Genomic DNA, 20,349 nt, shown 5'->3' on the forward strand with positions numbered 1-20,349 from the left:
CACACCAACACTAGATGGCGCACTCGAGCCATTCAAGATTCAAGATTCTTTATTTGTCAAATGCAACACGCAGTGAAATGTATCCTGACTCGCTCCTCGACTGTGCAAAAGGGGAGAGAAGAACATTATATACATTAATGAATATATCCAAGGGGGACATTATGTGCAGCAAGTAGGTGAATTATGTACATTAAATGAATTAAATAAACGAATAAAATAAAATCCACTAAATGCATCATGTTGCCACGTGTTTTTTTTACGTATAAAATCAGTAATTACGATCACTATAGCTGTGGAATAAGGAATAAAATAATATGTAAATAAATAATTATATTATTTACAAACATTTGCATTCATAGACCAGCGTAAAACCTTTATTATATCACAGTTCACTGTGTGAGCTGTTGAGTAAGTAAACCATCAATAGGAGAGGTGACAAGGCTTAAATCCTCCAAGTATTAAAAACTTTCATACTTGGATGGAAACATAATATTTAAAATGATGTTTATCCAGTTACCTTTGAGTTCCATGCTGAAGAGTCAAAAGGGAAAAGAGAGAAGTCTGACAACAATGCCACATACATTGACAAGTACATATGTGTGGCTGGATCTCAGTTGTTCTAATGAACATTCATTGTTTAGCGTTTGGTTTTGGACAAATCCATAACTGCCATCAAAGCCAGACTTACAGGTACTGCCAGACAAGTTCTTTATGTGCAATGTGTGAACTGGATTTTCTCTCTGCTGAAACACTTTTTGATCACTATGACTTAAAAATTAATTTTATTGAACAATTATTTAAATAAGGATTTAAATGGAAACAGTTTGTACATACAAATAAGATAAAAAGGTGAAAAAATTTAGATGGAGCTCAAAATGTAACTTTCTCAGTTTATGTGGGACAAGCCACAGATTTCCACAGCCACAGTTACTGTATGTTCTGTCTTTTTATGTAGTATAATATGTGACTCTAATGTTTGTCTAAGTATTAAAGTTAATAGTGTTAACGGTTGTTCTGGTGCTACTGGCTCTTCTCTGAATCCCCAAAGATTGCAGCTCAAAGGCTTCCCCAAATTTACACTGATGTCTTTTGATTAATGGCTGGATGTCATGTTGGCTTCCTCCCACACTCCAAATGCATGTTGGGTTAATTGACAGCCATGTAAATGTGAATGTTTGTGTCTCTCTACGTTAGCCCCGACCTTTCCAGGGTCTACCTAAGCTTCAGTCCCTCTGTGTGCCTGAAATAGATACGCTATTACAAAAATGGATGGAAAAATAAATAAATAAAATACAATATTTTACATTTAAAAAATGCCCCTCAATTTAGTTCATCATCCTTGCACGACTCAAGTACCATGTTTATGACCTTTGATGAACCGGGTCATATTTCTTCTTTCAAAACAATTGAGCTAGCCTTTCACATGAAAGCTAGATTATCCTCAGTTTTTAAAGGGGACACTTGCTGATATAAATATTTTTTATTATTTATTTTTTTTAGCTAATAGCTCTTTCTTTATGTATGTCAAACTGTGTTATCTTTGGGATTTTTTGTGTTGATTCAGCTAAAGAAACAAAAAGTAATCCCTCCCTCTGTGCTCTTTCATAATAGCACTGAGGGAGGGATTTGAGAAAAAACTATATATTTGCCCAACATTTGGGGGTGATAGATTCTGCCTCTAACTTTCTGTGCAGTCTGCAACACAAGAACAGCAGCAGCAACCATGAAGTTTCATGCTTTTGTTTTCATGCTGCTCTTCCTCTGCACGTACCTGAGTCTGGCACAAGGTAAGTGAAACAGAATTGTTTGGTTTCAAATCCTTCACTACATTTCCACTTAAAAATGTATTTTTAAGAGAATTCACAAAAGTTTAACCATGCAGCTCTTCATGGTATCTCAAAAGCATTTTCTGGACAAAGCAAATTACTGAAAATATGCACCTGAGTGCCTCTTTTTATGACCTGTTCTGGTTTAACCACAGCTCCTGAAGCCACATCTCTTTGAAACTGTGAGGACAATTTTTCAGTGAATGAGATTCTGTTCAAAGCCGTTTATCACAACTCTTTAAATGCACATGTATTCAGTCATCTTGCTTTTACAGATCACTTGAATGTGGCAATCTGCATAATTTTAAAAAGGATATAAGGACAGCTGTCACATGTACAGAGGACTTAAATAATAAATGAAATTCTAAACAAATTCCTTAAACCATTAAATAATAAAAGAAAAGTAAAGTTGGACTAAAACAAAATCATTTTATTAAGTACTGTATGTTTATGTCTAAAATAATTGTTTCTTTGATGCAGCTGCAACATTCAAGGGACACAGACATTAATCATGAACCAGTAATGTGGGTATGATTTTGAAATGAGTACTACTTATCTAAATACTATTGATACCTTTATACTGTGTTTTATTATTGCTACTTTGATTAAAGTAAAGATTCCTAAAGGATCCAAATACTTTTCATGTAAAACCAGCCCTTTCATGTTCAAGTGCTTTCACTTTTTTCTGTGCATGCTGTGAAATTATTTGCAGCTGCTGCCAAGTGCAACAGGTCTACAGACATTGTATTTTCTCAGTATTTGTGCAAGCTGGCTTTGTTCAGAGGAATTCTCAATCAGCAGCATCAGTTCAGGCAGAGATGGTGAGGTTAAGGTGAAGTCAGCTAAAAACAACAATAAAACCAAGGAGAGGGGTGAGCGGTGGAGCGAGAGAAATTTGCTGAAATAGATCCTGAAAAAGATCCCCAAGTAAGGGGATGTGGGAATCTTCCTGGGCTGCTCTGGCAGACGTTCAGATCTATTCAAATCATCAAAACGGTCAAATTCCAGTGAGATTCTGAAGTGGGCTGGTTTATTTGATCATAATTCTCTTTAACTTTCTCTCCAGGCTCGTATGCCAACTGCTGCCTCGGCTACGTTCATGAGATAAAAAAGAAAAGATACCTTGTCAGTTACACTATACAGGAAACAGATGGGGACTGCAACATCAGAGCTGTTTTGTGAGTATCAACTGTGAAGTCCTTCACTTTTGGCACATTTTGTCAAATTCCATCATAATGACTTGGCACAGACCGAGGAAGTGACTGATCCCCATTTATCCACAGATTTTTAATAACGATACTCATATGTGTAGGTTTAAGTGGAAGAAGAGGGAACAACCTGTGTGTGCCAATCCAAATGATCACTGGGTGCAGAAGGAGATGAGGAGGCTGGATTTAATGCGTAAGAAGTTACACAACATGCTCATAAAATGGCATACACTTTCACAGGTTATGCACATGAATCATCATAACTCCTGCCTCTTTACAGATCGCTAAGCGAGAAAAGGAAGATCAGAGAGGACAGCGGACGCTTCAACGAACTGTCAGACATCGTATATCATCCTTTGGTCATGTGCACAGTTCACCAATACAGAATAATACTGTATCCTAATCATTTTAAAGGCTGAATCATAAATAACTGTCAGAAAATTCTAATTATTTTTTGACAGCCATGTATATATCAGATAAGATACATTTGGCATTAAGACGTTAATGTTAGAACCGTTGTGGGAAAAATGAATGTATATAAAACATATATGATATTGTACTATTCAGCTTTGAATCGTGAGTGAATACGAAGTGCATCTCTGAGAGAAACATACACTTTTTTTCATTATATACAACAGGTTTGCTCATTTTTGTATCAGCACTATAATTGTACTTTGTGTTTTTTCTATTGCCAATAAAAAGCAAAACCATACAAAACCTCTGTTGTCCTATAAAAGTTTGTAATTAATCAGAAAAGCCTGGATCTGTTTTAAATATCTAATCCCTGTTCTGGTGTTTTCTAGAAGGCCCAGATGAGGTGAAGCAACCAGCCTTTGATTCAGTAATCTCTGATATATTCTTTTGGCAGAGATTTGAGCTGTTAATTGTCTATGTGCTACAACTGTAAAATACATTAAACAAGGTATTTGTTCTACTGTACACTTAATCCAACATTCAGAGTTGAGTTAAAAGTGAATGTGTTGCCTTAACCAATCAATCCAGTCGGGATTAAAGGACAGATTCAACATATTTCACATCTGTCTTAAAGCACCAGTCACATGCACACATTAAAACTGGTTCTGTTAGCTGCCAGTGCTCCATTGTTTCCAACATTAGTCATGTCTCCACATTACTCACAGTACTCCCACGAAAATGTATCTATTGCATTTTATATTACATTCCTACATACTTGGTACATTTTCCACATATGTATTTCAGAAACTTTTGACCTGCTGGGATTTTCCACACGATACAGAAAGTGAAAAACAGAAAATATCAGCAGTTCTTTGTGTGACCTTGTTGATGTCAGAAGTCAGAGGAGAATGGCCAGACTTCTCCAAGCTCATGAAAGCAACAGTAGCTCATATAAACACTCACTACAACCAACTTATGCAGAAAAGGCTTTCTACATGCACCAAATATGGAACTTTAAAGCAGATGAGCAACAGCAGCAGAAGACCACACTGTGTGCAGCTGGGTGTCCTGTCAGCTAAGAACAGGAAACTGAGGCTACGGTTCACACAGTCTCACCAAAATTGGACAGTAGTAGACTGGTCGGATGAGTCTCAATTTCTGCTGCAAAATTCAAAAGTAGGGTCAGAATTTGGGATAAAAAACATGACAGCATGGATCCATGCTTCCTGATGGTGGTGGGGATGCAATGGTATAGGGCAGCGGCCTCCAACCCCCGGAGTCATTTGGCACCGGGCTGCGAGAGTTGATGCTCTGGTGTGAAATTTATGGTTTTCTGGGGTTTTATTGGTTTTTACCGTTATTTTATTTTTTATTATTTTTATCGTTAACTCGTTTTCCCTGGGTCTTTTCCTGTCTGTTACGAATAAATCTTCTTTTTTTGGTACCAGTACTGGTTTTATTTTGTTGTATTTATCCACAACACCTTTAAAACATTGTTATAATATATTGGCATAAACCGTTCCGTGGCGCAAAAAAGGTTGGGGACTGCTGGTGTAGGGGATATCTCAGATTATACCAAATTGGTTTCCAGAACAATGGTCTCCACAGTCATCAGATTCCAGTCCAACAGAGCACCTTGAGTATTTACTGAAACAAAAGATTCACATCATGGATGTGCAGCCAACAACTCTCCACCAACTGTGCAATAACCAGAATGTCTGAGGATTGTTTCCAGCACCTTGTTGAGTCTGTGCCATGGCCAAATGTGTGCCAAATGAGCACTGCACCTGGCCAGGTGAATCTGGAAGTTCGGATGTTCATCCCTCACACATCACAATGCCACTCATTTATTAGAACATGACAAATGTACCGTGAAAAGCCCTCAGACGTCAGCAACAACTGCAGGGTATACTGGTAGTCTAAGGGCAAAGACGTGGCCCATCAAAACAACATGTCCCTGATTGATAATGCAGCCAAGAACCTTTTCATCAGCTTCTTAATCCTCCCAAGCCCACACCCTTAACTGGCTGTTTTTTTAATGTGCAAAAGAATTTGTGGTGCAGTGTGTGTGCAGCCATGTTTTACATAGATTTACAACAAAACAGGACAAAAAGAAAAGCTCTTCTCGTTAAACTATTACAGTAAGCAGCAGCATTTTTCTCCAAAACCATCATACTGATTTCCCCTCTGCCTGGTCTCTGTGCATTTCTTCAGGACTGATGCATACAAGCAACAGTTTAGATAGTTTAATTTCTTCCAGCTGGGTGAAACTCCTCCACCTCCTCTTTTCACTCCAGTGCAGGATACAAAGGATTGAAAACAGTTTTTGGTGTAAATCTTTCCCTGCGTGTCAGTCTTGTTGGTTTTATCATCCTGCCTACAGCTTAGTGTCAGAGTGCCCATTGTTGCCCTCTAAGGTTAGCTTGCTCACTAGCTTCACTAACTAAACTGGGTGTGTGAGCGGCAAGCCACTAGTTGCTGGTCCTTTCATTTGTGGTCTTCTTACAGCTTTCCTGCATATCTCAGGGATTACAGTTCAGCTGGTTTAGGTATACTGATGCAGCTGGGAAGGTTTGATCAGTGTTTATTGCAAAGAGAACATTATTCATTGCATCCTTGAAAAGTTTATTGAATAATTGCGCAGAAAGTTGTGAAGATTACAACTTTCTCAAGTGGAAACGATAACAGAGACTCTTCAAGTAGTGATATTGAGCAAGAACAGGATTCCTACACAATCAGCAAGTTAAGACGTATTCTTGGCACCTATTCCGATGTTAATAACCCCTCTCTATGTTTGCTCTTGCCCACACAATCTGTTCACAGTCTTGTGCAAACAGGCTGCGGGCTTAAAACCCTTATTGCAAAATATTAAGTTATAGTGCCAAACTCTCATAAGAAACAGAGCCAGTGTGTGCACACGGACACTGCCAGGTTGTGTCACGCACAACACTGACTCCTGGTTCAGAAAGACTTTTGTATCTTAAATGCAAGTGATGGGAAACTCAAGGCCCATCACTTTTTAGTGTGAAATGACATGTTACTGTCACAAATACACAAACACAATTAAAGTTTTCATCATTTTCATAAAAGTGTTTGATTTGATTCCAAAATCAGTTCACGAGAACTGACTCAAGACTCACTAATTTATCAAATTTCAAGGATTACAAGTAACTCATCATATATAAAATTTTACACCCCAGCAGAATCCTTGTTGGAAACTGTAAAAATCTGGAGTCTTGCACATGCTGCAGAAAAGGACAGTCGTATCATCCTTGGGGGAAGAAGCCAAAACTGCTGAAAGAAAAGAACCAGAATTGTCCAGATGAAGAGATTGGAGGGGAAACGGTTCAAAACCGGTGTGAAAAAATATCTATTCTGTTCAGTAAATCTGGCTTTACTCTTTGTAATACAGTGGCTTGCAAAAGTATTCGGCCCCCTTTGGTTTGAGTGCAGTCAGTTGCCCATAGACATTGCCTGATGAGTGCTAATGACTAAATAGAGAGCACCTGTGTGTAATCTAATGTCAGTACAAATACAGCTGCTCTGTGACGGCCTCAGAGGTTGTCTAAGAGAATATTGGGAGCAACAACGCCATGAAGTCCAAAGAACACACCAGACAGGTCAGAGATAAAGTTATTGAGAAATTTAAAGCAGGCTTAGGCTACAAAAAGATTTCCCAACATAAACATCCCACAGAGCACTGTTCAAGCGATCATTCAGAAATGGAAGGAGTATGGCACAACTGCAAACCTACCAAGACAAGGCCGTCCACCTAAACTCACAGGCCGAACAAGGAGAGCGCTGATCAGAAATGCAGCCAAGAGGCCCATGGTGACTGTGGTTGAGCTGCAGAGATCTACAGCTCAGGTGGGGGAAGCTGTCCATAGGACAACCATAAGTTTGCCTTTTTGGAGTTGCAAGAAGAAAGCCATTGTTAACAGAAAACCATAAGAAGTCCTGTTTGCAGTTTGCCACAAGCCATGTGGGGGACACAGCAAACATGTGGAAGAAGGTGCTCTGGTCAGATGAGAGCAAAATGGAACTTTTTGGCCAAAATGCAAAATGCTATGTGTGGCAGAAAACTAACACTGCACATCACTCTGAACACACCATCCCCACTGTCAAATATGGTGGTGGCAGCATCATGCTCTGGGGGTGCTTCAGGGAAGCTGGTCAGAGTTGATGGGAAGATGGATGGAGCCAAATACAGGGCAATCTTGGATGAAAACCTCTTGGAGTCTGCAAAAGACTTGAGACTGGGGCGGAGGTTCACCTTCCAGCAGGACAATGATCCTAAACATAAAGCCAGAGCAACAACGGAGAGGTTTAAAACAAGACATCCATGTGTTCAAATGGCCCAGTCCAAGTCCAGATCTAAATCCAATCGAGAATCTGTGGCAACATCTGAAAACTGCTGTTCACAAATGCTGTCCATCTAATCTGACTGAGCTGGAGCTTTTTTGCAAAGAAGAATGGGCAAAGATTTCAGTCTCTAGATGTGCAAAGCTGGTAGAGACATACCCTAAAAGACTCACAGCTGTAATTGCAGCAAAAGGTGGTTCTACAAAGTATTGACTCAGGGGGCTGAATAATTACGCACACCCCACTTTGCAGTTATTTATTTGTAAAAAATGTTTAGAATCATGTTTGATTTTGGTTCCACTTCTCACGTTTACACAACTTTGTGTTGGTCTTTCACGTGAAATTCCAATAAAATTGATTCATATTTGTGGTTGTAATGTGACAAAATGTGGAAAAGTTCAAGGGTGATGAATACTCTTGCAAGCCACTGTAATTACTGACACAGAGTGGCTTTAAGCTCTGGCTGGCATCCCTGAAGGATTTATGAAAATATTCATACAATCATTTACACAGAGATATAAACAAAATTTTAATAAAACCATGGAAAACATTCAATATTATTTGTGCTTTTAACTTTCCTCCCCAGGGAATAAACTTCATTATGAGAGCTTTTAATCACACAAATGCCTGCGATCACCTTGTTAAGAGCCACTACTTAATTGAGAGGCGGTGCTTCTGTCAGTGGTGGGTTGCTGCATTACTGCAGTGAGTGAAATCACGGCTCTTTTTATTACCTGGCACAAAACTTACCTGCTCTTTCTTGTTGTGCAGGAATCTGTGGATCAGCGGTCTGGATACTGTGGTGAGCAATCGGAAATACTGAGTGAGTGTAAATATATTGTCTGGTTTGATGTCTCAAATCAACAAATTTGCTAAAAAATTTCAAAGTTCGGATTTAATGCTGACAGACAAAGAACTCCAGTTTAACTGGGCATTTATTGGATGTAGCAATACTGCTTCGCTTCCTCTCGTCATAAGTTACTGATACACTGGTTTTAGAGAGATTTTTTTATTTAAATTGGACCTCTTCTGTTCATTTCCTGTTTCATATGTTCTTATTCTTGGACTCTACTAAAGTAGCTTTGCATGATTCACAGCTTAAAACAATTCTTGTTTATCATACTTGGATTTAAAACGGAGCAAAAGTAGTGAGATCAAGATTTAATGAAAGAAAGTACCATCCTTCCATAACTGGGAGAGCCTACAAGCTTTAATATCATCCAGATCTGAAATCCAACTGGAAAAACAGAAAGACTAACCTTCATCTCTGAATTTAACCGCTGTTATCAGCAGCTTAACAATATGCATTGCAGACACTGGCACACTCTAGAGGCTGAAGCATTGCTAGGTGCTGATACTGGAGCAATTTCCTGTCTTATTATTTTAAGGAGCTCAGACAGTTAGGGATCATCTTGTCAATATTGTTCAGCCAAATAAACTGAACGATGATTCAGATGTTTTTTAATCATCCACACAGTGGAAAGACCTTGCCTGTTAAACAGTTCACAAACTGCAAAACAAGATCAGTTATCTGTGTGCTCAAATACACATAGAGAGCACTTAAACAAACAAGAAGAATTAGATAGCCAAACATTATTATGAGGCTAAAAACAGCTCTCCTCCCACCCGACATTTTACTGGTATTGAGCATTAGACTTCCCACTCTTAGGGGAAATCTATCTAAGGCGTTTTCTCAAAGAGAGACGTGTGCGACTTCAGTGCTGAGCACAATGACACCCTCTGGTGTGAATGAGGATTTTGCCTGAAAACAGTTTTTGTGAACAAGCTTGTATGATATACATGAAAATACAGAATGTTTATGATAAAACTGACACCCTCAGCACACTACTCTGTTTTAAGATTCATAATTTTTCTCATCATTAAGATGATGGATATGAGATTAGTGAGACTTTTACCATGTGATTCCTTTAAACCAATCATAGATTGGTTCATGGCGTGACGAAGGCCACACGGCTGAAATGAGAACATTTTTGTGTTTCAGAGGATCTAAGTCAGTCACTTCATCAAAAAGAAAAGTCAGTTGTTCAAAAGCAAGTCAGTTGCTCAAAATAAGTAGTCAATGCTTCAAAAGCAAGTCCCTTAATCAAAAGAGATAATATATTCATCAAAAGCAAGTACTTATATCAATCAAAGTCTCAGGGCTGTCACAATTACAAGTCATAACACCAGCACCTTTGGTCACAAAATCAAATGGTTTGAACATGTTCTCATTGTGACGGATTTTTTTGTAGGTGCTTCCCAATGACATGTCAAGTCTGGACAGCATGCATGGCATGTTGAAAACCATAAATTGTAAAGGAAAATCAAGACACTTCATATGCACTCTTGATAATATTCAATTGAAACTGTTCACAGCATTGTGCAATTGGGGAAATACAGTAAATCAAACATTTTACAGCAAACATAAACTCACTTAGACAGTAAACCTTACTGCAGTAGTTATGAAACAAACAAAAAAAACCCCTGAAAAACAGACACTGCTGCATATCAATCATTGATATCTAGACGCTCCCGTCTGTCTGCCCACATATTTGCATCAACATCACAGCAAATGTCAGCTCCATCGATGCATCGGGGAAAGTATCTTCTGGAGTGTCGAATCCACCCTCTGCAGGACTCTGCTGTGATGTCATCACAAGCTGCATCCATAGCTGCTAGCAGGGTCATTTGGGTATGTGGATGCCTGTCATATACCTTCCACCTCCAGGAAGAGGAAAAACTTCTCAATTGGATTTAGGAATGGAGTGTAAGGAGGAAGAAACTCCATAAGCATCCTGTCGTGTGCTGCAAACCACTGCCTGACTACAGCAGAGTGATGGAAGCTAACATTATCCCAAACTACTACATACATTGTCCGATTGTCACCAGGAACATCCCTTTCATTTTGTGGGATTAGGTCCCTATAAAGAGCGTCCAGAAAAGCCAACAGGTGTTGTGTATTGTATGCACCAATACGAAGAATATGGGTGTGAACGCCATTTTCTGAGATTGCTGCACACATTGTAATATTTCCTCCTCGTTGGCCTGGGACATCAGTGGTGGCTCTTTCTCCAATGTGATTTCGTCCACGCCGTCTGCCTTTTGCGAGATTGAATCCCGCTTCGTCAAGATATACAAACGTGCGCAGGGGTTCCCTGGCCTCCAATTCCAGGATACGCTATACAAAGGATGAGAATAAAAAAGTCTGTAATGGTGCATTTTGCACAACAGATTGTACAGTTTGAATTGTAAATAGGATTACAGTAACATGCATAAATGTAAGTGCAGTACATGGCCTAAACTTTTACAGTAAACAGAGGTACATATGCAAACATGTTTTACCTGTACATACTGGTGACGGAGCTCCTTCACTCGATCACTGTTCCGTTCAAATGGTACTTTGTACAATTGCTTCATGGACATTTCATTCCGTCTGAGGACTCTGTCTATGGTGGAAATTGATATTAACTGAATATTTCCGAAGATGGTGTCATCTTCTACGACAGTTCTTTGTATTTCTCTCAGTCTCAAAGCGTTGTTTGCAGCCACCATTGCACACTTACCTCTTGCTGCGGAGTCAAAAGTGGACCTCTTCCACCTCTTCTAGGTTGTCTGGCAGTCCTTTTTGAGATGCAGATGAAAAAACAAACATAAATAAGCGCAAACATGCTTACAGTAGTTGTTACAGGACTATCATTCAAAACTCCTTTCTTTACAGCATTACTGTATTGTACCACAGCACACTATGCCACACCTGGGCCAAGTCTGCGCTTCAGTTACAGTACGTCTATATGTAAAGATCTATAAGGTCATGTCCTAATCCAAGTCTCCTGTATGACTATGAAAGTGCAGAGCAAATTAGTTTGTGCTGAATAACTACATTACAGTATGCTCACCTGTTTTCCCGAGGAAATGTCTGAATAATAGAACTTACAGTAGTTCTCCCAACATTTGGCTGCACCCTTCAACCAGCCTCGGCCATTGTGAGGCCATGGTTTATCACATGATCCACAAGTGTTGCCCTGATTTCGTCAGGAACGTGTCTATGTGGTTGGCCTCTTCTTACCCGGTTTTGTCCTCGTCCTCCACCGATCCTCACTCCTCTTCCACAAGGCTGACGTTCCATGTTCTGCAGTTTTGTAGATTCAGTATGCACCTCATGCCAATCCTGTCTGTTGGTTTACATTATATATATATACTTGTAGAGTAGGGGATACTGTAACGCCATTCACCTGTGACTGGGTAGAAGAGGCTTTTCATTGTTGCAAGTAAGAGTAACACACACCAATTTTCATTAGTGTGAGATAAGGTTCACCTGAGAAAAGTAATTTATGGAGATTTTCATGGAAACTCCTTAAAAATAGGGTTTTCAAAATGGGTGTACAAATTGTTTGACAAGATGTTCAATAATTTTGAGTGCACTGACACAAGCAATAAAATGAAGACTATTAGTTGTAAGGACAATGACTATTCAGCTGGTACAAGTATAAATAATTGTGACATTCATGATAAACGCAAGGACATAGTGATGAATAGCAAGTCAAAAGTGACCATTCTTTAGATATTAGATAGAGATTAGATATCAACTGCTTCATGTCCAAAGCCATTTGCCTTTGGACGAAATGAACATGAAACCACCACAAGGTTGTGCCAAAACGACTACATGTTGTGGAGGTTGAACTAACTATTGTGCAAAGTTTAATTCTGTTGTGAGAAATGCACCAAAGCAACTGAGAAAAACTGTAAGGACTGAATGATGAACTTTTACTCAATAAAATGTTGTAGTTTGTTAATGACAAAAAAATTTGTTTTGGATGTTTTGGGTTTGATATGTGACTTGTATATACTGTAATGTTCAAATTTTAAAACATTATATACCACTGATTTAACTTAAACATGAATGTATTTTCATTTTCAGTCAAACCCTCAGACTCAAACTAATTATGAAGGCAAAAAATAAAAATGTCAAAACTAGAAGCAGATGACATAACAGTGATAATTTCTCTTTGTGTTTATTCTTAAGGGGTTTTTTTTGTTTTTTTGCATATTGTTTACTACTACCTACTACAGATTAAGAATCCCTTTTTTGTTTTGTATATATATATATATATATATATATATATATATATTTATATGCTTATAATAGCTAATGTGTCCCAAAACCACATATATGTAATTATTAGTTTGGTGTCTAACATAAAGAGTTTATTATTCTGTTTCCGTCTACTTTTATTTCGCTTTTTTCTATCTTTTTCTTGAACACTAGATGGTGCATTCGAGTCAGCCAAGCCACTGAAAAATGTCTGAAAAGTCGTGTTTGTACTTTAAATGATTCACGTTACCCAGTTTGGTCTTTTTGTGTAAATCAACAATAAACAGTAGCTCTGAAACTATGTTGGACTATGCTTTTGTTTTAACAAAGTAAAAAAATATGAAAAACTAATAAATATATTTTTCATAAAGTTTTGTATTCTTAGACAGTTTAAACTTCATTTTTATGCTTTTCAGAAAGAAATAGACCAATATTTACAGTCATAAAGTAAAAAACCAGGAGGGCTTTGTGACTGAGCTCCCATCTTATTGTTTCCTTTTAGTTATTTTCAATTAACGTCCATGTTAAACACTAGAAGGTCTTTTTCTTTCTTTTCAGTGTTGATGGTGGTTAAATTTGTGATAAAAATCTAAGAACATGAAATATAAAATAGTAAAATGCAAGACTGTTGTAAATAGAAGATTAATGCTGCAGTCACTTGCAAATGTAGCAACAGCTTAGAGAATGGTAAAATAAAAGAACACACAACCTGCTCTCAACCAGGTTGTGTGTTCACCATAAGTTGCCATGGTGATTTAGCCAGGTAATAAGAGCAAGTTTCATGACACAGAACATTTTGTTTTTCCCTAACTCTGATTTTTAAATATAAAAATTCAGTATGAACAACTATTTTAGTTTATCTCCCACAGAAGTGTCTTTCTGTAAAGTGATACTTTCTGTATTTATTTGCTGGACAGCCAACAGTGCATGTTTCACTTCTTCCTCTTTTCTATCATTTAGTTTCTTAAGACGTGACACGAGCTGTCACAGTTCACTGTGTCAATGAGGTGGACTGAACACGCAGGAGGAAGAGACTGCAACAAAAAACAAGTTTAAAACGAACAAACCGGATATGCTTCCAGTAAACACAAAGTCCCAATGTTAAACCAAAAGTAGGAATATTTAAATGCGCACCACAGAATTCTCTTTGTTGAAGCAGAGTGGAATATTTTATTAAGTGCAGTCTTCTTTACAGCGACACGCAGACGCATTGGAGCGAAGCACAGAAGAATAACCTGATGTAAGTTAAAACTTTGTAGTTGAAATTAACATTTTTGTCAGGCGTTGTGTGGAGGCGAGGAAGAAGGAACCCAAACGCAGGACTCACAGGTAGGTGAAGACTGGTGGATGTTTATTATAAGGAGTGGAGGAACAGAGGGTGAACGGACACTGACTGGCTGGAACACTGAATGGCTGACTGACTGAGAGAACACGGGGAGGACAACATCACACGAACATCATCAATGACACGAAAAAGAACGAATAGAAACAGAAGACTTAAATACACAGACTGATGAGGATGATAATGAGAGACCGGTGAGTACACAGCTGAACATAATCTGGCTAACGGCACGAGACGAGCTAACACAGGAACAAACAGGAAGTGACGAAATAAACTGAACGTGAACAAAACGGAAAGCACTGGGTCACCGACCCAGGAACCCTGACAATTTTTACTACAATATTTATTTCCTCCTCATTTTCTGCTTAATATTAAAATGATTTGCATTTTTAAAATGAAAAACATTTTTAGTTTTAGAATAAACATTTTAAGAATTTTTAAAGTAGGAATTCTCTTGGTTTGTAATAATAATCTTTTTCATGTAAAAGAAACTGGATCCAACCTTTAATTTCTTATTCATATTATTTGAAATTGTCCTGCTTGTTGTGGTTCCTGTTTACAGTTTGATTTTTTCGTCCATCTTTCACTGGTCTTCCTTAGAACTCATCTAACCCAAACATCTAACTATATTAACTAAAAATCAACAAAATTAAAATCTTAGTTTCATCAAACAGAGGAAATATGCACGGGAGGCTTTTTCTGCTCATCCTGATGGGTAAGTCGATCAATTTAACATTAAAAACTACAGATTTACTGCATCACTTGAGATTAATGAAGGCTTCTGTGAACTGCTTACAAAACCTGTCAGATAACAACATCCAAAACACAATTTCTGTCAACAACCATGTGTGAGCAGTCTCTATGTGACCTCTGCCCTCCGGATATAATTTTATTAACAACATTTTTGCCATCAGTAGATTTCTGAATAACTTGTTGTTGTTGTTGTTGTTGTTGTTTTTAGGTCAGTGTTCCTTGATTTTATGCCAAGGCTATAAATACTATTTTATTAAAGAGCCTAAAACTTGGTACGAAGCTCAGTGCTACTGTAGAGAAGAATATAAAGACCTGGCCACAGTGCCTAACATGAAATATATGAAGACACTGTACACAGATTCTACAGAGAATCAACGAAACGCCTGGATTGGGCTGTACAGATCTCAGGAAAAGAAAACAGGAGGTGGCACTGGTCTCTGCCAGGAGTGAAGTTCAATGATAAAGACATGAAATGGAGAGCAGGTGAACCTAATGATGGAGGCGGATATCTTGAGAACTGTGTAGTGATTGACAGCTCTGATGGGTTGATGGATCGTAGTTGTTCTCATGTTCACCCCTTTATCTGCTATAATGGTGAGAATATTTGACAATAATTGTATTAATTAAACAAAGTCTTTAAATTTAAACATATCTACAGCTCATCTCTAATGGAAATGAGAAGATGTGATAATTGGCTGCTGGTGTTTTAGCCCCTGTGTGTTATCCTGCTCATTTATATACCCGTCCTCCCACGGTGCTTTCTCTGCCTCTCATGTTACACCAGGACACTGTTCTTTGCTTTGCTGAACCATCTCATGGTGCCAAATGTCATTACACAAAATTTCATACCAGACCTTTGATCAGAAAAGTCATCCTGAGCATAATGTCACAGCTGTGGTTATTCCCGTAATGTTGGTAGTTTTGTTTTGAAGGTTTGAGCTATTTTAAGTTGCGTCTTTAGAAAATCAATTTAAAGGTACATTTAAAGATAGAAATGTACATTTCTTATGAGTCTTGTCTTTTTCTTTATTCCACAGAACAAAACAAATCACCACATTTCATTGGCAATAAAAAAAAGTGGCGTGAGGCTCAGAGCTACTGCAAGAGAACCACACAGACCTGGCCAGTGGAGCACAACAGTTAAACGAAGCAGTCAGTAAATTTAACAGTTCTTATAAAACACAATCATGGATCGGCCTGTTCAGAGACACCTGGAGGTGGTCAGATGGGAGTAATTATTCTTACAGACACTGGAGAGATGTTGGTGAGTTACCTGAAGAGCTGAATAAAACTGACAACGGCACCAGGAAATGTGCGATGACTGAATTAAACAAAGAAGGAAAATGGAAAGCTGATGATTGTAACACCAGAAAATCTTTCTTCTGCTACGGTGATGGTGAGATTTACAAAGATTCATTTTTCACATCTGGTTTCTGTCAGTTTTCTTACTGAGGAATAAATGTTAAAGCTAAACTAATCTTTCTTAGTCTCATGGAAAAGCTTTACACAAAGAGGCTTGTATATGTTTCATCATCAAGCTAAATAAAAAATAATAAATACCTATTATGGAGATAGAGCTACACCCCAGACACATAATGCAGCCTCCTTTCATTAGGAACCTGAGTCACAGGAGTCATAATAGTTTCTGAGTGTGGGTATCGCTACTGTTTCTAATAGGTTCTAGATTTACAGCTATAATGACAAATAATTCTTGTTTCTAAATCCTCCTGATAAAAGAAAATTATTTTTTTTTTTTTTTAAAAAGGCTCATTTAAATTTAAATAAAAAGACTTTAATAAAGTAAATCAGGAAAAGTAAACATTCTAAATTGGAAAAACTTAAAGCAGGAAAGTAAAAAATATGTCCAACTCTTATTATTACTTATAACACCAGTAAACCTTTCTTCTGCTATGATGATGGTGAGAATAAAATAATAAACTGTCCAGCTCTTATTTTTATGAAATTTGTGACTTGTTTTGTTTGTTTGTTTTTTCTTTTATTTGCTCCTCATATTTTTTTGTATTTGAGGTGGAAAATCTTGCAACCTGATTTCATTTAATTTGAACTGAACATGAGTTTGTTCATGGCAGAAAAGTTGATCCTGATCAATGAAAGCAAAAACTGGGACGAGGCTGTAAATTACTGCAGAGAGCTCCATCGTCACCTGGTCTCCATCACAAACCTTGAACAGCAGAAACTGGTGCAACAGAAAGCCAAGAATGCCAACACATCCCACATCTGGCTGGGACTGCGCTACAGCTGTGTTCTTGATCTGTGGTTCTGGGTCAATGACCAGAATGTCTGCTATGAGAACTGGGCCGATGACACAGACACTGGAAAGTGTAACCTGGCTGTAGCCATGGAGACAAGAGGAGAACATAAATGGTTCAAGAAAAATGATGCAGAGATGTTTAGCTTCATCTGTTCTTTATCATAGGCTTTGAAACCATGCTAACTTAATTGTTTTAAATCGTATATTTCTAGTAAGTGTTGTAATCACACTTACTATATTTTTCCTTTATCCAGGTTAGAGATTGATGGGATATAACAACAAGAAGCACTCTGAGTGCAAACCTCCACTCTGGACAGGATTTTTGTTTAATAGAATAACGCTGGATTCTGCATGTAATCATTTTCGTTTTTTTCTCTTTCTAAATGCACTAAGATGTTTGTAGTGGAGTAAAAAATAAATAAATAAATAAATCCACGCCATTGTGTCCTATTTTAAATATCTATTTTGTGATACTTTTGAACTCTGATTGAGAGTGCTCCACATAAACTACAACAATACACAGGACTGTAAACTCTATATATTTGCTGAATTATGTTACTTTATTGAAATTGTCAACTGTGTGAAATGTGAGAAAATTTTTTAAAATAAATAATAATAAAATAAGCAAGAACAATGAGTTGATGCATTGGATACATTCACTGTTGCCAAATTCCTCACTCGGATTTTAAAGCCAGCATAAAATAAATGTGCAGAAAAGTGACTAATGTGTTTGCACCACTTTAATATTAACACAGCAGAGAGTCAAAAAAATGAACATTTTTACTAGTAATGAAAGCTGTCGGATGAACGTTAGGTATCATTTGAAAATAAATTAGCAAAGATCATTGTTTATTCTCAAAAAGTAAAAAAAAAAAAAACTCATTCGCCAATTTTTCATTATATGTAGTCCCATCAGAAATGACTGGTTTTGGGGGGGTGGTTGATCCAAAGTACACCATTGTGTTTGCCCTCCATTTAATGATATGATGCAAACATTGTTATTGTAGCACTGTTTGTATGACGATATCCAAATGCACACAATAAAATCCTCTTTACTGGAGCAGAATGGAATATTTTACTGAGTGCAGACTTCATTAGCAAAGCACACAGAGACACACTGTGTGCTATGCTGGCAGTGGCAGACTGTATGTGTAGCAAAAAAGGAGTCAAATGCAGACCAAAACAGAAAGTGAAACGTGACGTGGAGTAACAGAAAACGAGCAGTTTACTAAGGCTGGTAAAATAAACACAAATGAAGGGCATGGGTGAAACTAAACAATAACCTAAACTGGGTGATCTAAAACCAAAACATGAAAAACCCTTAAACATGGTGAACTGACAGGAATACCTGAAGACGTGCACACAGAGACACATCATCTGTGTCTCTGTTGTAAACTTTCCATACGTCTTTAGTTACACGCTACGTTCTGCTACTACTAGTATTCAAACTATGTCAGCATCATTAAGAAGTTGTAGTTAAAATAGATATGAACACATCTAGAACACAGGAAACTGTTCTACATTTATGAGTATTAACCTGATTATCAACATGAATTTAGTTTATCTTCTACACAAATACTCTCTTGTTGTTTAATTTGTTGGTCAGTTTTCAGAATGACCACAACCACAACTACAAAGAAAAACAAATCTCAAGTATTAAAAACATTCATTTAATTTAGTCTTTTACCATTGCTCTAACAGAAAGGATGTTTTTAGTTGTGTCTTTCAGCATGTCAAACAGCAGGTTTGGCCTCTTGTCTGTCCTGTTTTCCATTATATTATGTAAATATTGTTATTATATTTCCTGGTGTTTGGCCACCTTAGACTTCTTGTTTGCATATTCAAATCTATTCAACAGAGTCTTCTTTGTTGGAGCAGGATGAGAAACTTTATTGAATGCAGCCTTCATTAACACATCAAATAGAGACATCAGAGAGAAGCAAGGAAACACAAATAATCAAATATACATTAAAACTTTGTGTTGCTTTTCAAAATTTATAATATATAGGTTGAAGTTTAAAGTAGTTTTTCTTTCTTTCATTGTTCAAAATTTGATTTTTTTTTCATATAGTTTCCACAGAGTAAGAGCATTGCAATAAGTCAGTGGTTGTTGAAGCATTTATTTGTCTAATCTTATTTGTTTATTCTTAGCTGCATTATTTTCATCTATATGTTTGTTCTTTTCTGTTTACAGTTTCCATATTTCTGTCATGGTCCTGCATCGGTGACCCAGCGTTTTGTGTTGTTTATTATTAATAGTCTTTGCTTTTGTCTTATTTAGAATCTCTAGTCTTTGGTTTCCCCCCCAAAAAACCCATCTCCATAGAGACTGTGTCTGCTTCCAAAAAGACAAAAAACAAACTAAAAACCAGCAACAAACAACTTAAACAATCACAAAGAAAGAACAATACAGTATCCACATCTGAACCAAAGAGTAAAACAGTGAAATGTGGATTATTAAATATTAGGTCTCTCTCCTCCAAGTCTCTGTTAGTACATGACTTAATAATTGATCAACAAATTGATTTACTCTGCCTTACAGAAACCTGGTTGCAGCAGGATGATTATGTTAGTTTAAATGAATCAACACCCCCGAGTCAATCTAACTACCAGAAATCTCGAAGCACAGGTCGAGGGGGCGGTGTGGCAGCAATTTTTCACACCAGTCTATTAATTAATGAAAGACCAAGACAGACTTTTAATTCATTTGAAAGCCTGATGCTTAACATTGTCCACCCCAGCTGTGAAACTCAGAAACCAGTCTTACTTGTTATCATCTATCGTCCACCTGGGCCTTACACAGAGTTTCTGTCTGATTTCTCAGACTTTATATCTAATTTAGTTCTGAGCTCAGATAAAATAATTATTGTGGGTGATTTTAACATCCATGTAGATGCTAAAAATGACAGCCTCAACATGGCATTTAATCTGTTGTTAGACTCAATTGGTTTCTCTCAAAATGTAAAAGAACCCACCCACCACTTTAATCACACTCTAGATCTTGTTTTAACATATGGCATAGAAACTGAACATTTAACAGTGTTTCCTGAAAACCCTCTCCTGTCTGATCATTTCTTGAT

At 37.4% G+C, this 20,349-nt stretch overlaps 2 protein-coding genes across 2 annotated transcripts; both read left to right on the forward strand.

Moving 5' to 3' along the window:
- Positions 1 to 1,652: 1,652 nt before the first annotated feature.
- Positions 1,653 to 3,751, forward strand: LOC146498813 (C-C motif chemokine 25-like). The gene is made up of 4 exons (XM_085137431.1): positions 1,653 to 1,787; positions 2,893 to 3,004; positions 3,139 to 3,227; positions 3,315 to 3,751. The coding sequence occupies exons 1-4, from the start codon at positions 1,724 to 1,726 to the stop codon at positions 3,320 to 3,322; spliced, it is 273 nt and encodes a 90-aa protein (XP_084993557.1). The 5' UTR covers positions 1,653 to 1,723; the 3' UTR covers positions 3,323 to 3,751.
- A 12,185-nt stretch (positions 3,752 to 15,936) lies between these two features.
- LOC146498814 (snaclec 3-like) lies at positions 15,937 to 18,097 on the forward strand. Its single transcript, XM_085138829.1, has 2 exons — positions 15,937 to 16,393; positions 17,088 to 18,097. Exons 1-2 carry the CDS (start codon positions 16,315 to 16,317, stop codon positions 17,432 to 17,434), a joined length of 426 nt encoding a protein of 141 aa, XP_084994955.1. The 5' UTR covers positions 15,937 to 16,314; the 3' UTR covers positions 17,435 to 18,097.
- Positions 18,098 to 20,349: the final 2,252 nt, after the last annotated feature.

The sequence above is a fragment of the Neolamprologus multifasciatus genome, chromosome 17 (assembly GCF_963576455.1).
Source record: "Neolamprologus multifasciatus chromosome 17, fNeoMul1.2, whole genome shotgun sequence".
Lineage (NCBI taxonomy): Eukaryota > Metazoa > Chordata > Actinopteri > Cichliformes > Cichlidae > Neolamprologus > Neolamprologus multifasciatus.

Excerpts from the sequence above, each read along its gene's own strand:
- LOC146498813 (XM_085137431.1), top strand. The coding sequence starts at position 1,724 with ATGAAGTTTCATGCTTTTGTTTTCATGCTGCTCTTCCTCTGCACGTAC. Across the intron at positions 1,788-2,892 it reads GTACCTGAGTCTGGCACAAG|GCTCGTATGCCAACTGCTGC; the intron begins GTAAGTGAAACA and ends CTTTCTCTCCAG. Across the intron at positions 3,005-3,138 it reads TGCAACATCAGAGCTGTTTT|GTTTAAGTGGAAGAAGAGGG; the intron begins GTGAGTATCAAC and ends TCATATGTGTAG.
- LOC146498814 (XM_085138829.1), top strand. The coding sequence starts at position 16,315 with ATGACTGAATTAAACAAAGAAGGAAAATGGAAAGCTGATGATTGTAAC. Across the intron at positions 16,394-17,087 it reads TTTCTTCTGCTACGGTGATG|AAAAGTTGATCCTGATCAAT; the intron begins GTGAGATTTACA and ends TGTTCATGGCAG.